Source organism: Raphanus sativus, unplaced genomic scaffold (assembly GCF_000801105.2).
Source record: "Raphanus sativus cultivar WK10039 unplaced genomic scaffold, ASM80110v3 Scaffold1661, whole genome shotgun sequence".
In the NCBI taxonomy this organism is placed as follows: Eukaryota; Viridiplantae; Streptophyta; class Magnoliopsida; order Brassicales; family Brassicaceae; genus Raphanus; species Raphanus sativus.
The window spans coordinates 1-19069 of NW_026616970.1; the positions used below are offsets into that span (position 1 = coordinate 1).

General features: G+C 36.4%; 3 protein-coding genes and 1 long non-coding RNA gene across 4 annotated transcripts; 1 reads left to right on the forward strand and 3 right to left on the reverse strand.

Annotated features, from left to right (window-relative positions):
* Positions 1-1733: 1733 nt before the first annotated feature.
* Positions 1734-2763, reverse strand: LOC108810500 (uncharacterized). Its single transcript, XR_008941326.1, has 4 exons — positions 2546-2763; positions 2373-2423; positions 2152-2198; positions 1734-2071 (listed from the first exon to the last, which is right to left on the reverse strand). It is a non-coding gene; the product is annotated as an uncharacterized LOC108810500 (long non-coding RNA).
* A 2746-nt stretch (positions 2764-5509) lies between these two features.
* On the reverse strand, positions 5510-8781 carry LOC108812252 (receptor-like kinase TMK4). Its single transcript, XM_018584455.2, has 2 exons — positions 6319-8781; positions 5510-6211 (listed from the first exon to the last, which is right to left on the reverse strand). The coding sequence occupies exons 1-2, from the start codon at positions 8606-8608 to the stop codon at positions 5688-5690; spliced, it is 2814 nt and encodes a 937-aa protein (XP_018439957.2). The 5' UTR covers positions 8609-8781; the 3' UTR covers positions 5510-5687.
* Positions 8782-14775: 5994 nt separating this feature from the next.
* LOC108812307 (stress-response A/B barrel domain-containing protein UP3) lies at positions 14776-15774 on the forward strand. Its single transcript, XM_018584538.2, has one exon. It carries the CDS (start codon positions 14881-14883, stop codon positions 15691-15693), a length of 813 nt encoding a protein of 270 aa, XP_018440040.2. The 5' UTR covers positions 14776-14880; the 3' UTR covers positions 15694-15774.
* A 577-nt stretch (positions 15775-16351) lies between these two features.
* LOC108812306 (protein TIC 22-like, chloroplastic) lies at positions 16352-18321 on the reverse strand. The gene is made up of 7 exons (XM_018584537.2): positions 17690-18321; positions 17524-17598; positions 17093-17149; positions 16924-16983; positions 16769-16849; positions 16649-16684; positions 16352-16565 (listed from the first exon to the last, which is right to left on the reverse strand). The coding sequence occupies exons 1-7, from the start codon at positions 18236-18238 to the stop codon at positions 16482-16484; spliced, it is 942 nt and encodes a 313-aa protein (XP_018440039.1). The 5' UTR covers positions 18239-18321; the 3' UTR covers positions 16352-16481.
* Between the last annotated feature and the right edge of the window lie 748 nt (positions 18322-19069).

A 19069-nucleotide genomic window follows, 5' to 3' on the forward strand; every position in this document is an offset into this window, starting at 1 on the left:
TTGAATAAATCATAAACCTTTGGATAAACTATAAACATTTGGATAAACCTTAAATCTTTGGATAAATCCTAATCCATGAATCATAAACATTAAAAATTATATCTTAATAACACTAAACTCTAAATCAATAACTATTAACTGTAAACCCTTGGATAAATCCTAAACCTTGGATTTTAGGATTTATCCAAGGGTTCAAGGTTTATCCAAAAGTTTAGGATTTAGGGTTTAGTGTTTTCGATTAAGGATTTAGTATTTATGATTAAGATAAAAATACATAAAATAGTAATAGTTTTTTTTTTTAATATTGTTAACGCCGTCAATAAAATATTAAACCTTAAATCATAAACACTAAACCCTAAATCTTTGGGTAGACTCTGAACCCTTTGATAAATCATAAATTCTAGAGTTTATGATTTATCCAACGGTTTAGAATTTAGAGTTAAGGATTTAGGGTTTAATGTTATTAAGATTTAGTTTTTAATGTTTATGATTTAAGGTTTATGATTTAAAGTTTATGATTTATTCAAAGATTTAGAATTTACCCAAAAATTTAGGATTTAGGATTTAGTATTTTACTGATTGATTTAACAATATTAAAAAGGAAGAATTGGAAAAAAGAGACCCTTTGAACTTTTGTTTGTCCATTTAGGATTTTTCATATTTTTGGCAATTTTTGACATGTTTTGCCCTTCGTTCATGGAAAAAAATAGTAAACATAACTTTAAAAATGTTAAAAAATATGAAAATGATTGGAAACATATGTATGATAATTTATATGTTTAAATTTATTTTTTTTTTAAATGGAGAATCATATTTTATTTTCTCTTCTAACCAAAATAGAATACACATTATGTTAGTCTGCTTAATCCAGAAAACAGATACTAAGTTTAATACATAGATATATCTAAGGTATATATCCTAAACTAAGGTTTCTTCTACCTTATATCTGAGTTAGAATTAGTTACGTCACAGTCTAGCAATATGTCTTCAGTGTACCAGCAGATATATAACGACATATAGCCCGAACTCTATGATGTACCTTATTTAGATGTTGTGTTATAGACTCTTCTGCCTTTTACCTTATGTGACGCCTAAGGAAGAATAGGCGTTGCACGTGTTGTACTATGTTATGAGTTAGGTATATTGTGTATTCTAGTCAAATTCGAAAAATATGGAAACTTCCATTTTCGGTTATAGATGTTTCCTAATTCTTATACAAAATCTTCCTTAAATCTCGCACTATTTTCTCTCTCAGTTTTTTTCTCTCCAACAATCTTTGAATTAATTAAAATTCGAACAACAGTAAAAAAGGATACTCTGTGGTTTTGAACCCACCACCTATGACAATTTTACAAGGGCTTTAACCAATATAACACAAAGACTTTTATTATTTTTGATCCAGAATTTAAATATAGTTATTCACTAAAATATGTTTGGTTTATCTTGTGCTCTTTCTCCATCATCCAAATCACTACCTCTGATCAGATACGTTTGATGTTAGTGGTTTAGTTTGCTACAGTAAATAATGTGAAGGGAAACAGGCCATCAAAGCTCTGAGTCTCTAACATCCTTATGGGATTTACTGCGACAAATTCAGAGCAAAAAAACTTAACTGATGGTGGCACCGACAATAGATTCCGCACACAGCTACAATGAAATTGATGATAGAGAGTGTAAAGGGGTCCCGTTCGACAAAAATCCTAGAGAATGAATAAGACTGTGTGACGAAACCATAGAGGAAGAACAAAACTCCAATTCAATGAGATCTGTGTCCGAGAACAGAAAGGAGGAAGACAAAAACTACAGGTTTTGTTTTTCTATGGATGCTTTTAATTTTTATTTTAATTTTCCAAATAAAAATTTGCAAATGGAAGGCAAAGCTGATTTAGAGGTCTTGCTGGTCATGAGATCGCTCATGTAAGATCATGTTTCACTCCAAGACGATGTATTGCAGCATCTCTTGTGATGAAAGTGAAACTTGCTCTGCTGGCCTGAACTGCTCCTGTTATAGCTTCTTCACCTCACTCTGAAACATAACTTCTTCTAGAACTGTTGAGTCAATAGAGTTTGTCTGCAGCAAACAAGAGAGAAAAATGTAATACTAGTTTTTTTTGTCAGTGAAGAGAAGAAAACACTTAAAATGCTACTAACCTTGTCAAGTACCGCATATGAACAGCTAAGAAGATCCCTTGCACTGTCTGATTTAATATCCAAAAAAGTGATGTCAGACGCTGGATCATCAATGCATATCATACTTTTAACCATGGAGAACCATAAAGTCTCTCAAGCTCATGGTTTCGTATCTTTAAAATTCTTGAAAAAGAGGCATACACAATCCATAAACAGATCCAGCTAGTTTCTAATATCAATACCTTGAGGAGATTTTCCGCGGACACGTTTTCACCAAGACTTGGACCAAAACACTGACAAGCAACGAAAAGAATATAACTTGATTCATTGAGAAATATCAAATCAAATAGACGAACTCAACAAAAAATGTATCAGTAATGTTCAGATCATTGATACCAAGACACTTAAACCTTACCGAGCATAAGATATTGCTCTAGAGTTTTTCGCAGATGCAGACATGGAAAATTCTGTTCAGAATTGCTAGACAGTTTACATGCATATGAACAACTAAGCAAAAGTATAGAATAGAGACGATGTAAGTGTGAAGAGGAAGAACAAATCGCCATTGAAGAGATGAAGAAGCTTTCGGCGGTGAAGACAAGAGAATGGAATAATAGATTTAGGTTAACCGTGTTTCCTTTTTTCTATTTTACTTTTTTAATTAATTACAAAATTGTATTATTAAAGCTATTACCAAAATATCATATATTTTAATTAAGTTAAAAATTGATTAATCTAAGGGTATAATCGTATTAATATTAATTAAAATCTTAAAGAAACAAAAATCTTAGACAAAATCTTATTGAGACAAATTCAAGTTAAGGGTGTCCTTTTTTACCAATTTTCTCTATTAAAAAATTGGTAATTACTACTGTTTTTATTTATCTTTAAGACATAATATCATTTCCTAAGTTCTGACTCCCTCCATTTCAATAAGATCCATGTTCTAGAAAAAAAATTTGTTTCAAAAAGATATATTTTTATGTTTTTAATGTATTTTTTGTCAACTAATAATGAAAAATTGTGGTTTTCAAAAACATTAATTATATTTCTTGAAATCTTATTGGTTTATAAATATAGGAAACATAAAACTATAAAAAAACTATGCAGTAATAACTATGTTTTAATATGTTTTCTTAATAAGTGTGAAAATTCTATAATATGTATTATTTCGAAACAGATGGAGTATTATTTTGTTCCATTTTTTAAAAGATGTTGAATTAAAATAACTAAATTTTAATGGTTAGTGAACCAAAATTTTTCTCTAGTTATAAGAGTATTAGTCATTTGACTCATTTCCCGTAGAAATATTTATTACAATCAGATGATTATTAAACAATCCGACTCAAATGCCGACACGGGCAAACTCAAGCATTCATGGCCGATCTGCAGCTAGAAATACGGTTCACTTTGGGGGCAACCACGTTTGGTGTTCATCTTGCTTGGCTTAACCCGTACTTAATACTCAAATATCTCTCAAGTGATACAAAACCCTCCTACTTCTTGATAATCACCCGATACAATTTTTTTCCTAGCTAGTTTACTTCCTGTCTTTTGTTATGGGTCCTTTTGTTATGGGTCCTTTATGAACTAATAGTCCAGTTGAAGGGATATATATATAGCATCAGTTCCCTTTCTTTGTCTTTCTACAGTTTCAACTCCTATTTTGGGCCTTGCCAAATCAACTGGACTATTAGTTCCTCTCATATGTGTTTTCTTAAGGGTTTTAATACTGGGGTAAGTCCATAACTGACTTAAGCCTTATGATTTATATGTTTTTTTATTTCTTTTCGCATTTAATTAAGAAAGCCAATTTACAAAATATACAAAAATACACATATATATATTGATTTTAATTATCTGTGGTTACTTCATGCCATCACATAATAAATTCTCTTTTGTTTTGTGTTTTGTTTTTTCTTTAAAAAAAACAAAAGTGAATTTATTATGTGATGGCATGATGTAGCCAATAGGAGTCCCCAACTGTATTTATAAAGCACGAGAATATTATGTAGGAGTTCTTAAAGCTAGTTTGGTCTTTTACGCTACGCGTTTCCTCTCGGCACCAAATGACCATGGCACATGTTAAGTGGTTTCTGAAAATAATTAGACAGACCACAAGGATTTGTAGCCTTTGGATCTTTTTGTCCCCGTATTAAAGAAAGAGTCAGATGTCTATTTACGAGTTTTGATTTAGACATTTAAACATCTCAATCTTTTAGCTGTCTTGCAATTCAATTTGTCCTAAATCACAGCCTTCTCTACCAAATAGGCATATGGCAAAATAATAGAATAAAATGTCTTGCACCGCACGTAACAAACTTACATAGAATGTTCACTGCCACAAGCTACAACGAGAACTGTTTGTGCAACTTGTGAATAAGAGCACAAGAAATTTTCAGATATTGGCTGTTCGTTTAACCCATTTTCGTTTAATCATTTTTATATATAAACGGAAGAAGTAAAAGTCAATGATAAAGAACTTTTTAACACTTTCGTGAACCCTAGATTTTTATAAATAACATAAAGCTCTAGCTTTTTCTAGCATTTTATACAACAACAAAAAAAAAACATAAAATCCACCTTTATGCCTTTAAAAATATGAAAAATAATGGGAACATAGTAACATGCTTATTTACTTTTTTTTCTTTCTTTTTTAATTAAGTTGGATCTGACTTTTAACATTCTTTGGCATCACCCATATGCATATGCTTCACCTAAAGTTGTAGACTTGTAGCTGTTGTTTCCATATCAATTTCCAGCCCGATCTATGCTCTCCTTTCTCCATCATATATTCTTATAATACTTTGCCAAGTATAAATATTCCCTAAAAGATCCGACTCCTTTTATACCATCTTTAGTAAATTATAAACTTTATAATAAGTGCATATTATATTAACCTTAATTAATGTCATAAATTCCATTTTACATTTTGTTGGCGAATTTCTTAATTTTTTTCTAATTAAATTTTCACTTGAAATAGACATTCTCCCCATATATTAAAACCAAAAAAAAAGAATAAGATAAGATTCATTAAACCAAATAAAAATGTGTGATTGGAGTTCATCAATAGACCAACCGCCCTATTATTATCCAAAATTTGAGCCATGATAGGTGGCAAATGGCAATAAGTCTTTGGCTTTCTATAGCTTTACAATGAAACACAGCCTGTTAAACTCAACAAATGATTGAGACGTTTACCTTTTTAAGTCATATCCGTTTATCGCGGCAGAACTTGTTTTCTTCCAAAACAACAACAATAATTTCGCCAACATCTACTATGCCAAGATTCTAAGTCATGGCTTATGTAATACACTTCAAGTTAGTATACTACTACTACTACTACTACAAGTTTCCATTTTCTTCCAGAAAACCAAGCTACGTGATACAATTTCCCTTAAAAAGAATGAACAAACGCAAAAGCTCAAGTGGTCAGTCACAAATACAACATATATGCTTACAATATATAAATATAATCATCATTTCATAAAAAGACAAAAATCCCAAATGGAAGAGCTTAAGTATCACCGATCTGATTACACACACAGAGTTTGGTGTCACCGACCATCGGCCGAATCAAACGTGTTAGGGAAACCAGAAGGCTTTGGAGGAATACTAGACTGTGTCTGAGAGTAAGAGAAGTCTCCATGGAACATTGAAGTCGATGTTCCTTCGTTTTGCTGCCATCTCTGTAGAGCTTGAGGTAAACTCATGTTGTTCACGTCGATCCCAAAACTCTCTTCTTCCTCTTGGCACGACGGTTTCCACTTCTCCACGAGGGGACCTAGCACGTTAACCGCGTGGCCCATGTCTGGCCTCTGTTGAGGCTCACGTGCTGTGCAGTGTCCTGCTAGCTCAGCAACCCTGTGAATGCTCTCCAATGTTTCCTCGTCTGCCTCTAAGGTCTGGTCGATCGCCTTTGGGATGTTCTCTTTATTGATTAGGATTCTTCTGAACCATGTGACTAGGTGAGATCTCTCGTCCGGTAATGAATCATCTAATGCTTTTCTTCCGGTTATCATTTCCATAAGAACCACTCCAAATGCATACACATCCACTTTCGTCGTTACTCTTCCAGTAGCTGCAACCATATTATAACACACACATCTCAGATAAACGGATAGTACCATAACAAACTAGGCACATTGTGAAATTAACATGATTTAGACTAAGGTAGAATCAACTTACCGGCGTATTCAGGTGCTAAATAACCAAAAGTGCCTGCTAATCTCGTCTCAACAGAGTATTTCCCATCAGGTGCGTTCTTAACCAATCCAAAATCAGCAACCTTTGCCCTCATGTCATCACCAAGAAGGATGTTAGAGGGCTTTAAATCTCTGTGGATGAAGCTCTGCTGAGCCAAGCTATGGAGATATTCCACGCCTCGTGCCACGTCTAGAGCTATACTCACTCTCTGTTTCCATGTCAGAGGAGGGTAACCGAGTTCACCGTACTCAAACAAATGCTGTCCAAGATTTCCCTGCGGCATGTACTCATATACAAGCAATCTCTCGTTCCCGTTCACACAGTAACCCAACAGAGCAACCAAATGTCTATGCCTGACCTTAGTGAGCACAGCTATCTCGGCTTGAAACTCGTTCATCCCTTTATTACCCATCGCTGAACATTCCATCCTCTTCACCGCAGTCTTGGTCCCATCGTGTAACTCCCCAGCATACACAACACCAAACCCGCCTCTTCCCAAGATGTTAGCCTCGCTGAAGTTATTAGTAACTTGACGAAGAACCTCCATCGGAATGGTAACACTTCCACCTTCAAGAAGGAAACGCTCGCTATTATCACCACTACTAGGACTGTTCAAGGCATTGAAGTTATTACCTCCATGTCCATTCCCATATCCACCACCGTTACCGTTACCACTAGAAGCAGCATCACTAACCAAAACCTTCCCTGCATTCTCAGGATCCGTCGTCCTTCTGAACTTCCCATACTTCTTCTTCATCACAAACTTGTAAACCACAAATCCTAAAATAGCAAGAAAAACAAGAACCGCAACGATCACACCAACGATCACAGGAGCCTTACTCCCACCACCACCACTCCCACCACCAGAAGACCCACCACTACCACCACCACCACCTTTAGCACCATTCCCCGGACTAGAAGAATCTCCAGCATTAGTTCCCAGCAAAACGTTACCCGGTTTATAAGTAAACTTAACCGGAGCCGGAAACTTCGGTATTTCGCCGGTTAGATTGTTGTTGGAGACATCAATGAGCTGAAGAGTAGGCATAGACGTCAACCCTTTCGGTATAAAACCGGTTAAGTTGTTGTCGTTAAGGTAAAGACTCTTGAGAGAAGTAAGATTCACAATCGCCGGAGATATAAACCCTTGGAATCCATGTTTGGCAAGATTCAACGTGACAACACGCTTAGCTGAATCGCATGTCACATAAGCCCAACTGCCACAAGCATCGTTCCCTTGCCAAGACTCAGCCAACATGGAGGGATAACCCAAACCTCCGGCCACAGCTAAAAGCGTCGTCACCTGAGCATCACAGGGTTCTCCGGGTTTGGTAGTGCAGAAGAGGTTGTGATCAGCGGTTACTTTCTCAACCGCCAACGAAGGAAGAGGGCCTTGGAACTTGTTGTTGTCTAACGAAATGTTCTTGAGGCTTCCGAGGGGTAAGAGCTGTGGGGAGACTGTTCCGGTTAACTGGTTATCTCTGAGCTGGAGATCGAATAGGTTCTCGCTCTTCGATAGATCCGGAATCGGACCGGTGAACTGGTTCTTATGAAGCCAGGCTTGCGACAAGGAAGTCATACCGGAAAGCACTTGAATCGAACCGGATAAACCGGAGAGCTGGTTATTGATCCAGAGATTCTGAACCGTGGATTTAGCGAGGGATGGAGGTAACGGCCCGGTTACGTTGTTGTAGGAGAGGCGGAGGTTCTGGAGAGAGGCGAAGGACTCGAAGATGTCAGGCAAGACGCCGGAGATGGTGGTGTTGTCGAGGTAGACGGTGGTGAGGGAAGTCGAATCGGATAGCTCAGAAGGGAAGGTCCAAGGGGAGAGGTTAGGGTTGTCGCTCATGCTCAAGATCTGGAGGCTGGTGAGTCCGGCGAAGGCTCCGGGGTCGACGGAGTCGAAGAGGTTGGAGTCGAGGTAGATCGATTGGAGAGAGGTGAGTTTCGCGAAGGAAGGGATCTTGCCGGAGAGCTTGTTGCGCTGGAGTGTGATGGTTTTGAGCTCGGAGAGGGTTGAGATCTCCGGGGGTAAGGCGCCGGAGAGGGATTTGTCCTCGAGAGTGATGGAGTTGACGCGGTCGGAGGAGCATCGAACGCCGGACCACTTGCAGTAGCCGGCGGAGGAGGTGGTTGACCAGTCTGACGGCGGAGGAGTGAAGGATTTCGCTAGAGCGAGCATTGCTGCTCCGTCGTCTGCGGTGGTTGCGGTGAGGAGGGAGAGGGTGAAGAGGAGGAAGAGGAGGAGGAGGTGAGGCGTGGGAGCCTCCATGGTTGGAGATGCACGCGCGGCGCGTAGAGCGGAGGAGGGAGGAGGAAGGAGGTAGGGTTTCGTAGAGAGTTTTGGAGAGAGAGAGGATGAATGGAAGCAAGCGCAGAGTGAGGTGTCATAAGCTGTTCAACAGATCAGTACTATTATAAACGTAACCCATTTTCATTCTGTTCCGTCCCGTTCCGTCACCCTCTTCTTTTTTAATATTTTTGTTTGTATATTATTATATGGTAGTTCTCTCTAAATGGAAAAAAAAAACAGAAAATACGTGTTTTAGTGTCTGTTTCCAATAGTCAAAAACTGTATGGACTTGTATTCTGTATATAGATAACTTATGAGCTTTAATAATTAGAGTAACAATATTCCGTTTTTAATATATGAATATAATTGAAAACAAAGTAAACTGATTGAGATAATTATTGCGCCGGGTGGTTGTAATAATGGAGATAGCATAATTTTGTGTTTGGTCGGTAATTAACAAATTTGGAATACAATGCAAGGCGGCAATAAGTATGTTTATTTCTGTGTGCAAGGATATGCTTGATCAGGTCCAACCTATTGGTGGTCGAGGACCACGAATCCGCGAACCTTTGGGCTATGTAGAAAGTGTTGATTCGATCTATTATTAGTTTTGGTTCTATCCAAGTATTTGATATTTGTAATTCTACGCATCTAAGAAAATATACAATATTTGTTCGAAACGGAATAAATCACAAGTTTTGAAAAAAAAAACAAAGAAAACTAATTAAAAATATGTTTAAAAAACCTAATTTGTAATTTCAATTTTGTTATGCAATGTTTGTTTTGCGGATTAATTCTATAATATTTCAATAAGAGGTTGTCACGTAATCATAAGCTTCATTTTATTTACAATATAATCTGTAGACCGACAAATGCACTTACCAGTTACCACATCGCAAGGTCGCCCGGAAGCCACTATAACCTATCCTTAAATAATTAAGTGATTGACACAAATTAATCAATAAACTATATCTTGGGGAAAAACATTATTTTTTTCTTTATAATTATTTTGCAAAGGTAAATAAAAATTAAAAACGGTTTCTGAACTATGAGAACTCATAAACATATATGAGAGACAGGTCCACATAGATAGAATTTGCTCACAGTCTAATTTTTTGTGGCAGGTTATACAACACACTATAAAGTGAAAAAATTTAGGCATCATGTGGTTATAATAAAGAAAATCAAATGTGAACAATACTAGCAAGGATGAGCTGTGTGTTAAAACATCAATGAGCTGTGACTAAATCATTCTTACGAATCTTGGCGGCGTTGCTGGATTTTGGGAGAAAATAATTGTCCTAAATTCATGTCTATCTATAATCCTGTGGCGTACTGCATTGTCATGTGTATAATGATCTACGCACAGAACTGTTTACGCAGTGGCTTTGTATATACATGAATGTATAATATAATTAAAATGCATTATCAGCTTTTATATGTGGACGTTAGAAAATTAGTAAGAATAGTCAGCATTGCATGTGGCAGTCTGTTCACGTGTCTGTCCGGCAAGAACTTTTCTCTTTTCCGAGTGCCCCGACCCCAGATTTGTTATTGTTTTGTAGGCAGTGTAGTATCGCGTTATTAATGACCCATATATATTGGTCTACTACGCTGCATTTTATAAAAATACTAATACATTTTAATCTATTTACAAGGGCTGGCCCATGAGCTTGCCTTAATGGACCATGCTCCCGATTTCAGCCCAGCAACCTGACCTGATTTTACTGTTTCTTGGCAGTTCAGGATCGAGACAATCCTACCGTTACTTTTTAGAATTGTTTACGATATTATGCCATTCCCTCATTTACAACTTTTTTTTAACGATTTTTATTTCCATAATCGCATAGTTGCCTAATAAATTATGCTTTTTCCGGGACTTGAAACCTGGATTTGAAAAAATCTACAATAAATTGTATAGTCTGGGAATCGAACCTCAGACCTAGGTGTATAAACTTTTAACCTTAATCATTAGGCTAACGTGCTTCCATATTTACAACTTATTAAAAATTAATTTAAGGCTCTAACTGGTGACCACTAAAATAGGAATAGGAATGAGTATGAAAGGAATGAATAGGAACAAAATCAAAGGAATGAAAATAAATATTTATTGCTTTTGTTTCATATCAATTTTGATAAGGAATGTTTTTCTTTTATAATTCCTTAAAATTCAAGGAATGGTAAGGAATTAGACGCAGCGAAAATTCCTCATAAATGGTGTATTTTTAAAGGAATGGTTAGGAATTGACTATTCCCCTTAGTTTCCTATGTCACCAGTTAGAGCCTAAGTCATTAAACGATTTTTTGCTGGAATTGTAACATTTTTGGAAAAGATGACATATTATCTATTACGATGCGAAATTTATGTCCAATCAAATGAAATTCGAACTTTTTAATAGTTTTATTTACAGTTAGCATATTTTTGAATGTGAAGTGATAATGCATTTCAGAATTTTTAAAGCGTCCTTTTTTCATCAAAAATTATTATCTATTTTATTAAAGTAGAAGTACTTTAAGCCTTTGTTTGGTAACAGAAATATGAGTCTTTAAAAAATAAAAATTTGTTTGGTAACAAAGATAGTAGAGAATTTTGTATTTTCCTTATTTAAATGATAGATTTAAGTATTTAATGTTTTTTCCTAATTTAAATAATAGATTTCTTTAATAGAATGAATCTTAACCAAAATAAATTTCCTAATAGATTTTTTGTTAACATTTAACATTTTTCAATATTTATTAATAAAAAATAATAAAATAAAAATCACACATCAAAATCAATTTATATATCATATAAATAAAATATAAAATATTTTATTTATAAATTGTTAGTATAACACTTTTATAATATAAGTCCAATTAGTTATAAATATTAGATTTTTATATGATACATTGTGATATAATAGACGATTAAAATTACATAATATAATTATTTAAAGTAATATATAAATTTTTGTTTTAAAATGTTATACTAAAATTATGTAATACATATTAATTTGCACACACACACACACACACACACATATATATATATATATATATATATATATATATATATATATATATATATATATATATATATATATTATATATAGATATTATCATTAGAACAAAGAAAAAAATTGAAGTAAGAGCAAATATTTATGGCCACGGGTCAAACAATAGAAATAAACAACAATGGCGTAAAATTTTGTTTTAACAAATTTATTTTGATTTCAAATATGTTTATATATTTTATGTATTTATAAATTATTTTATTTGTTATTAAGAATGTTAAGATTTTGGAGTTGGAAAAATTATGACCCATTTCTATATTATTTTAATTAGGAATTTAAAATTTATATCAAAATATTTTTTAAAATTTTAATTTTTATTATAACTACAAATTTTTAATTTTTAATCTAAATTAATGTTTAAATATTACAAATATATCATTTATAAATAAAAAACTAAAAACATAAAATAAATACCCTTCCGGTTGGGCGGGTCAAGATCTAGTATTATTTAAGTTTAAAGTGGTTGAGGAATCTAGACTGTAATATATAATAAAATAAAATAAAAATTGCAGTACGAGTTATTCTAACTAAACCATTTGCTTTCTGATTCTATTACTTTGGTATATGAAAAATTTTGAAATCCAAAATTCAGTTGTAGTTACGGGTCCTAAATCATGGATATAGTACTTTTGTATCCAAAGAAATTTTAGATTCCATTCGATTTAGATTTTTTGGTTAGTTAGGTTAAAAAAGTTAAAAAGTTGGGGTTTTTTTTAGTTAATTCTTTTGGTTTCAAATAAAAAATCAATTCAGATAATTTTTAGTATTATGGATAAAAAATGTTATAGTAATTTAATTTTTGGATATTTCGAATATATAAATTATATTATAGATATTCTGGTAACTATTTTGTTTTTGGTTCAATTTTGGTTCGATTTTGACTTTTGGATTCTAGAAATATAAAATTCACTAGTATAATTGACATGATTCAAATCTCATTTTTGGTTCAGTTCGTTTGGTTTTTCCATTCCGTATAAATGTGCTGAGCTTACTTTCAGTTTATATAAAAAGAAAATTTGATGACATATTTTTCTCACCCTGAATTAAAATTGGGGGTTTTTAAATTTCTTTTTGGTTTTAAAATAAAAATCAATTCAGATAACTTTTAGTATTTTGGATAGAAATATTATAATAATTTAATTTTGGATATTTCGAATACATAAATTATATTATAGATATTCGGGTACCTATTTTATTTTCGGTTCAGTTTTGCCTCGGTCTCGACTTTCTAATTCTAGAAATATAAGATCTATTAATATAATTGACATGATTCAAATCTTTTTTTGGTTCAGTTCGTTTTGGTTCTTTCATTCCAGATAAATGTGCTGAGCTTGCTTTCAGTTTTTTTTCTTTCCCAAATTAAAATCTAATCTATTAAAAGGGAAGTACAAATAGTATTTAACCCTGAATTTTCCTCAATAATTACCATCACATGCCACTCCTTAAACCAATTTTAATTACTTAAAATTAACCATTTTATATGGGCTTTGAATTATATGGCCTTCGAATTTTTTTCTGCAGGCATGGGCTTCATATATTGTTCAATGGGTTTCAAATAAAATTGCCAAAATCTTAATAATATAAGTGCATGTGTTTTCGATTAACTTTTCATTATTTTCATGTTCATGACTATATAATGTATTTGTTTTTTTAAATCTATAGAACCATAATTAAAATATAGTTTTAAGTTTTAACCATAATATCTATATTATATTATAATTTTATAAAACATATACAGTCATGCTTAATAGTCTATCTTTTATACTTTAATACTTTTACCAGTAAAATGAATAAAAAACAATGAAAAAGAATACAACCGGTTAATCAGTATTGTGAATGTTTTTAAATTCAAGTGAAAATCACAAATACTTATGAAGAACATACACCCGTACGGGCGTGCGGATCAAAAACTAGTATATATTAAAACGGACCACAACCCAAACATACAACCTTGCAAACTTAAAGACCCAAACAAAAAAACCCAAGAAAATTACAAAAAACTCAAAAACCCCAGGCCCAAAGGGAACAGATCCCACCGACACTCAACACCCGCTTTCGCCCGAGTCCCGAGACCACCTTGAAATGCGACCGCCGAAAAAGCCTCCGTCGGGGAAAACTACACCGTTGCAGGGCCAATGTCTCACCGGTCGCACCACGCGCGTACACCTACGCCGCTTCCCACTTCATCACTGTAACCGTTCACCTTCTCCTTGTCTCATCCCGGCGGTTCCACCATAACCTACACTGCGCCACACCAGCGATCCTGTCACGGATTTGGTCTAACCGAGAGCTAATCCCACTCCAGACAAGCAACCTACTGAGCACTCTAAGCCCGAGCCACAAAACATTTGACATCCTTCTCTTGTCGTCGTCTTCATCATCGGAGAACGTCATCTACTACAGAGATCTCATCCACTATGACCCGCGAACCCACTGTAACGACAAGAGCTCCAACGCCACAACCACCATAGCCAAAACTAAAAAGAAAAAAACTAACAACCCAAAGAACTACAGGTTCTTTACCGACAGAGCAGAGCTATGTGAATCTCTATCCTCCGGAGCCAAGAGCCGGCAAAGACAGAGCTGAGTAAGCTTCCCCAATCCGGGAACTCGAACCGGCGGCGGCAGAGCTAGGAAGCATCCACCTCCCGAAGAAAAGCCGGCGTCGATAGATCTGCGGTAGCCTCCATCTCCCGGAATCGACAGTTTATCATGTGGACCGTTCTTCTTACGCCATGAGTCTTCACACGAAAGCGTTTTCTCTCCAAACACAAAACCACCGTAGAATAACGATTCCACTCCAAAGTTCAGACAAGGCGTCCGGTGAGAGATGGCGAAGAAGAAGCAAAGGAAGCGTCTTTTACGGTAGAAGAGAAGGTCCCGGCGACGGCACGGACGCTCACGCGCCGGCCGTACGTTGAATCTGAACTCCGATCTGTTTTCTCTCTCTTCTCTCTCTTTTCTCTCTCGTTACCTTTTCTTTGTTATTAATTTTGGATCTTGCTTTCAGTTTATATAAAAATAAACCTTGATGACATATTTTTCTCAAGCTGAATAAAAATAACTTCATATACTCGAACCCTTTACCTACTCCCAAAATCTCCACCAACCAAAACATTTTAACTCACAGTCGCGATCGAAGAGAGCGTTTCACTCCACAAGACGCCGAAACCAAAACGATAAGAGCGAGAGAGAGATATGATCTGCGTTAGAGCTCGGCCGCTATTTTCTTCACCGTTATCTCTCGCGTTCTCACCAACCAAACACTCCCCCCCTACCCACCTCCGTCTCCCTCTCTCCTCCTCACGACGCTCTCTCTCCGCCGCCTCAATGTCTTCCTCCTCCTCCACTCCTCCTCCCGAGATCATCGAGCACATCGTCCTCTTCAAAGTCAAACCCGAAACCGACTCCTCCAAGATCGCCTCCATGATGAACGGCCTCAACGCCCTCGCCTCCCTCACCCAAGTCATCCACATCTCCGCCGCGCCTCTCCACCGCGTCAGATCCTCCCCCACCGCCTTCACCCACGTCCTCCACAGCCGGTACGTGTCCAAGGAGGATCTCAGCGCCTACGCCGCGCATCCCGACCACGTCCGCGTCGTCAAGGACTCCGTGCTGCCGATCTGCGAGGAGGTCATGGCCGTCGACTGGGTCGCGGATCGTGTCCCCGGAACCCTAGCTCCGCCTCCTGGCTCCGCCGCGAAACTCACTTTCCTTAAGCTGAAGGAGGATGATGGTGGTGCCAAGTCGGAGATTGTGGGCGTGATCAAGGGGCTTAGCGAGAAGCTTCCGGGGATTGGTCAGATCACTGTCGGAGAGAACTTCTCTCCGGCGAGAGCGAGAGGTTTCTCGATTGCGTCGATTGCGTTTTTTAAGGATGTGGGTGAGTTGGAGGCGGTGGATGGGCAGACGGAGTTGGTGGATGTGGAGAAGGAGAAGGTTCGTGAGTTTGTTGATTCCACCATTGTCGTTGAGTTCGTGGTGCCTTCTGGTTTGGTTTCTGGGTTGTAGAATGTTTAGGGCATGTGTGTGTTTTGTGTAAACCATGAACAAATAAGAGCTAATAAGAGTTTCTGATTCTGTTTCGTACGATCGAGATATTAAGTTCGGTTTGTTATAAATTTGAAGTTCTCCCAGTTTTTTAGTCTTTTGTCTTATGTTGGCGTGTGTTGATGCAAAGTCGACTCTGATCTTAAGAGCTGTACTGATATTATTAGTTAGATGTTAAGAAACCATAATCTTGTGCTTACCTAAACGTTTGTGTCAGAACGATCTAAGTAATACAAGAGTTACTGAATTTGATCTGTCCGGTAATAATGTCTAAGTCCAGATCATTGCATCTGCCACTTTTGCTTTTAAGTTTCAATGCTAAGAGCTTTGTACATGTCCAGAAGAAGAGGGTTTCAGGCTAGGTTGTTTCTAGTTCCAGATTGAGTTCTTGATCACTGGCTGCAGATTGCGGTTAGTGATTTTGGGTTTAAGATTTTTTAAAATAGGGCTTATACAGTTTTGGTATGAGGAAGCCTTATACAATTTATGTTCAACTTTCATAGTGCATTACTAAACACTAAAATCATACCTATAATATAGTGTTTCAGTGATAATACGTTTTCTATGTCAATACTGACGAACATAACAGCAACATGTCGAAGAAAGCAAAAGAAAAATATACATCAGAAGTCTATAAGGCTTTATTACTAAACTGTTGACATACATGAAATCATAAAGCATATGTGATCGAAAATAACAAAATGGAGAGGCAAAGCTGGTTTAGGGTTTTTACGATGCTACAAGGATATCTACTCCTTGGTTTCTTCTTCTGTTGAAACCTCGAAACCAGGGGGTATAAACACAATGTCGTCCCAGTTTGATGTTGCGCTTTCCTGCAATATCAAATCCAAAACTAGTTATTCTTAAAGAACCAACAATCTTGTTTTGATGTGTATATATTCTTTTACTGTTTTACCTTCATCCCTTTGACAATTTCTTCAAAAACTGCAACCTTTTGGAAAATATACAAAAAGCATGATTTTAATATGAGGTTCGAAAATTATGGATTTGACAAGAAATAGGAAATGACAAAAACCTGAATATCTCCCGGTTTCAGAGCAGGGTTGAGCCGGTTCTGTTGGCGGGAAGCTCGTTTCAGAGATTTTTCCAAGTCCTCCTGTAAGAAACAGAACACTGCTTTAAAGGTTTTCAGATCAAAAGTGAAGATTACACAAAGAAGGTGATTGTGACCTTTCTGAAGAAAACAGGGCGATAACTCTTGTTATCACTTCGCAGAATCAAGCTCTTTGACTGAAGCAAAAGAAGTCAGGCTGTTAATAAATAGTATAGACACAATGGGTCGACTAGCAAAATAGCAAAAAATAAATAAATTAAAAGCATTGGCTCTTTTGCGCATAACCTGGAAAACTGGAACACCATTGAAGTCGTCATCAGCGAAACCAGCTGTTTTCCTTTCCTGTATACACACATAAAAGAGAGAGATACATTTAGAAACTAAGCGCAACTTCTACAAAGATTCATATCCATAAGAACAATGTGTAAAAAAATGTATCAAAACTGAATGCTAGTAGCGCAGTTCTGAAGAAAACAAACTATAGATGAGATGATTAAAGAAAAAAATGCTTGTTTTACCAGAAACCTCAGAGCACAGTATCTAAGGCCAAATACATAATGCATAATGCATAATCTCTTGACACATTATCTGTAACAATATTATTAACACCAAAATGGAATCCTAAGAGTTTTACAATTATCATTATGAATGCTGCCAATCATGCTCAACAGATGTAAAAGTGGTGAAGCATCTAATTTAATGGAAAATCAACAAACCTTAAGAGCATTTTTAACTTGAGTAGACTCAGGAATCAACCTAAACGCCACACCATTAACTTTTAACTGGAACACCTGCAACAACAACAACAAACCAAAAAAAAAAAAAAATCAGAACAGCAAGAGTCAAGACACTAAGTATATGACAAACAAACTCCCTTTTCACCTTACTAAGAGCAAGAGCAACAACTTTGGAACCTTCTTTCTTCATCCGAGGGTCCATAATCTTCATCTGGTTAAGCAACGCCTCCGCATCTTCCTCCTTACAGAACAACAAACCCAGAGACTTCCCCGTGGATGTCCCCGACACCAACACAAACTCCTCATTCGAATTGCTCAGCGCGTAAACGGGAACACCCGCCAACCTCTCCTCCATATCGTCATCGGACAGCCCCGGACCACTGCTTCGTCGGACCGGAGCCGCCACCGCCGCCGCGACATGGGTCTTCTTCCCGCCGTCGTCGGAGATTCTCGCCCAGACGGGTTGTGGTGTGTTGTTGTTGGAAACGGAATCGAGAGCTTGCTTGGCCTTGGCTCGCAAGGAGTCGAGAGCAGAGAAGATGTTGTTGGGAGAAGAGTTGGGGTTGAAGAGAGGGTTTAGGGTTTTCGAAAGGTTGTTGAGTAAAACGGAGAATTGGGTTTGTATGTTGGAGAAGGATTGTTGCAAAGTCGGGTGCTTTTGGTGTTGGGATGATGAGGAAACTTTTGAATCCATCTTTCTTTCTGGGGGAAAATGCTTTGCGAGTGAGAAGAGAACACAGAGTTAGTGTGAGGGTTTTGCTAAGAAAGATTGATCCTTGACAGGGGATTTCGAAGCGATTGTGATCCTCTGTGGCTAGACATATCTTTTGATAATAATACCAACCATTCGGAATCAGCCGCGTGTATGTATTTTTTCTTTTCTTTTAACTCTTCGTGTGAATTCATAAGTGTCAAATCCTATACTTATATCATGCCTTCATGAAAACGTATAGGCTGCTAAACACATGCGGGATGTCCATTTTAAACGCACAGCTCAGGATGATCGATTGGAAGTATTTTGTTCAGTGGCTCCAGTTACTGTTTCATGAACGTTCTTGGGTCTTGAATTGAAATTTTGCACGTCAGTTTCTAGAAGATCAGTTTAACGCAATATTCGCCTTATTGGGCAAAGCATTGTTGTTGTTCAGAAAAAAAAGGGCAAAGCATTGATACAATACAAAGGATTTATTTTTGGAAGAAACATAGCAAGCAATGTATAGCAGGGGATGTTTTAGTTGGAGTCAATAATGGTTGACTAAAGAGATGCGCAAAGACTAAGTTTTCAAAAGGCTAAGTTTAGCTCAGATTTAGCTTTGCTGGATATCCTTCGCTAAGCTCGAACAATGTGGATGCAATTGAACGTCTTTTGGAGCTAGAAACCATACTTGGAGAGCTATTTGCAAGAAGATGGGTATAGTATACATCATCGTTTTGCAAAACAAAAAGTTAGTTATTTACTATTTGTAATTTTGTATTTTGTAATCTCCTCGTGTAACACCTGCTTATTACAAGAGATCATGGCTAG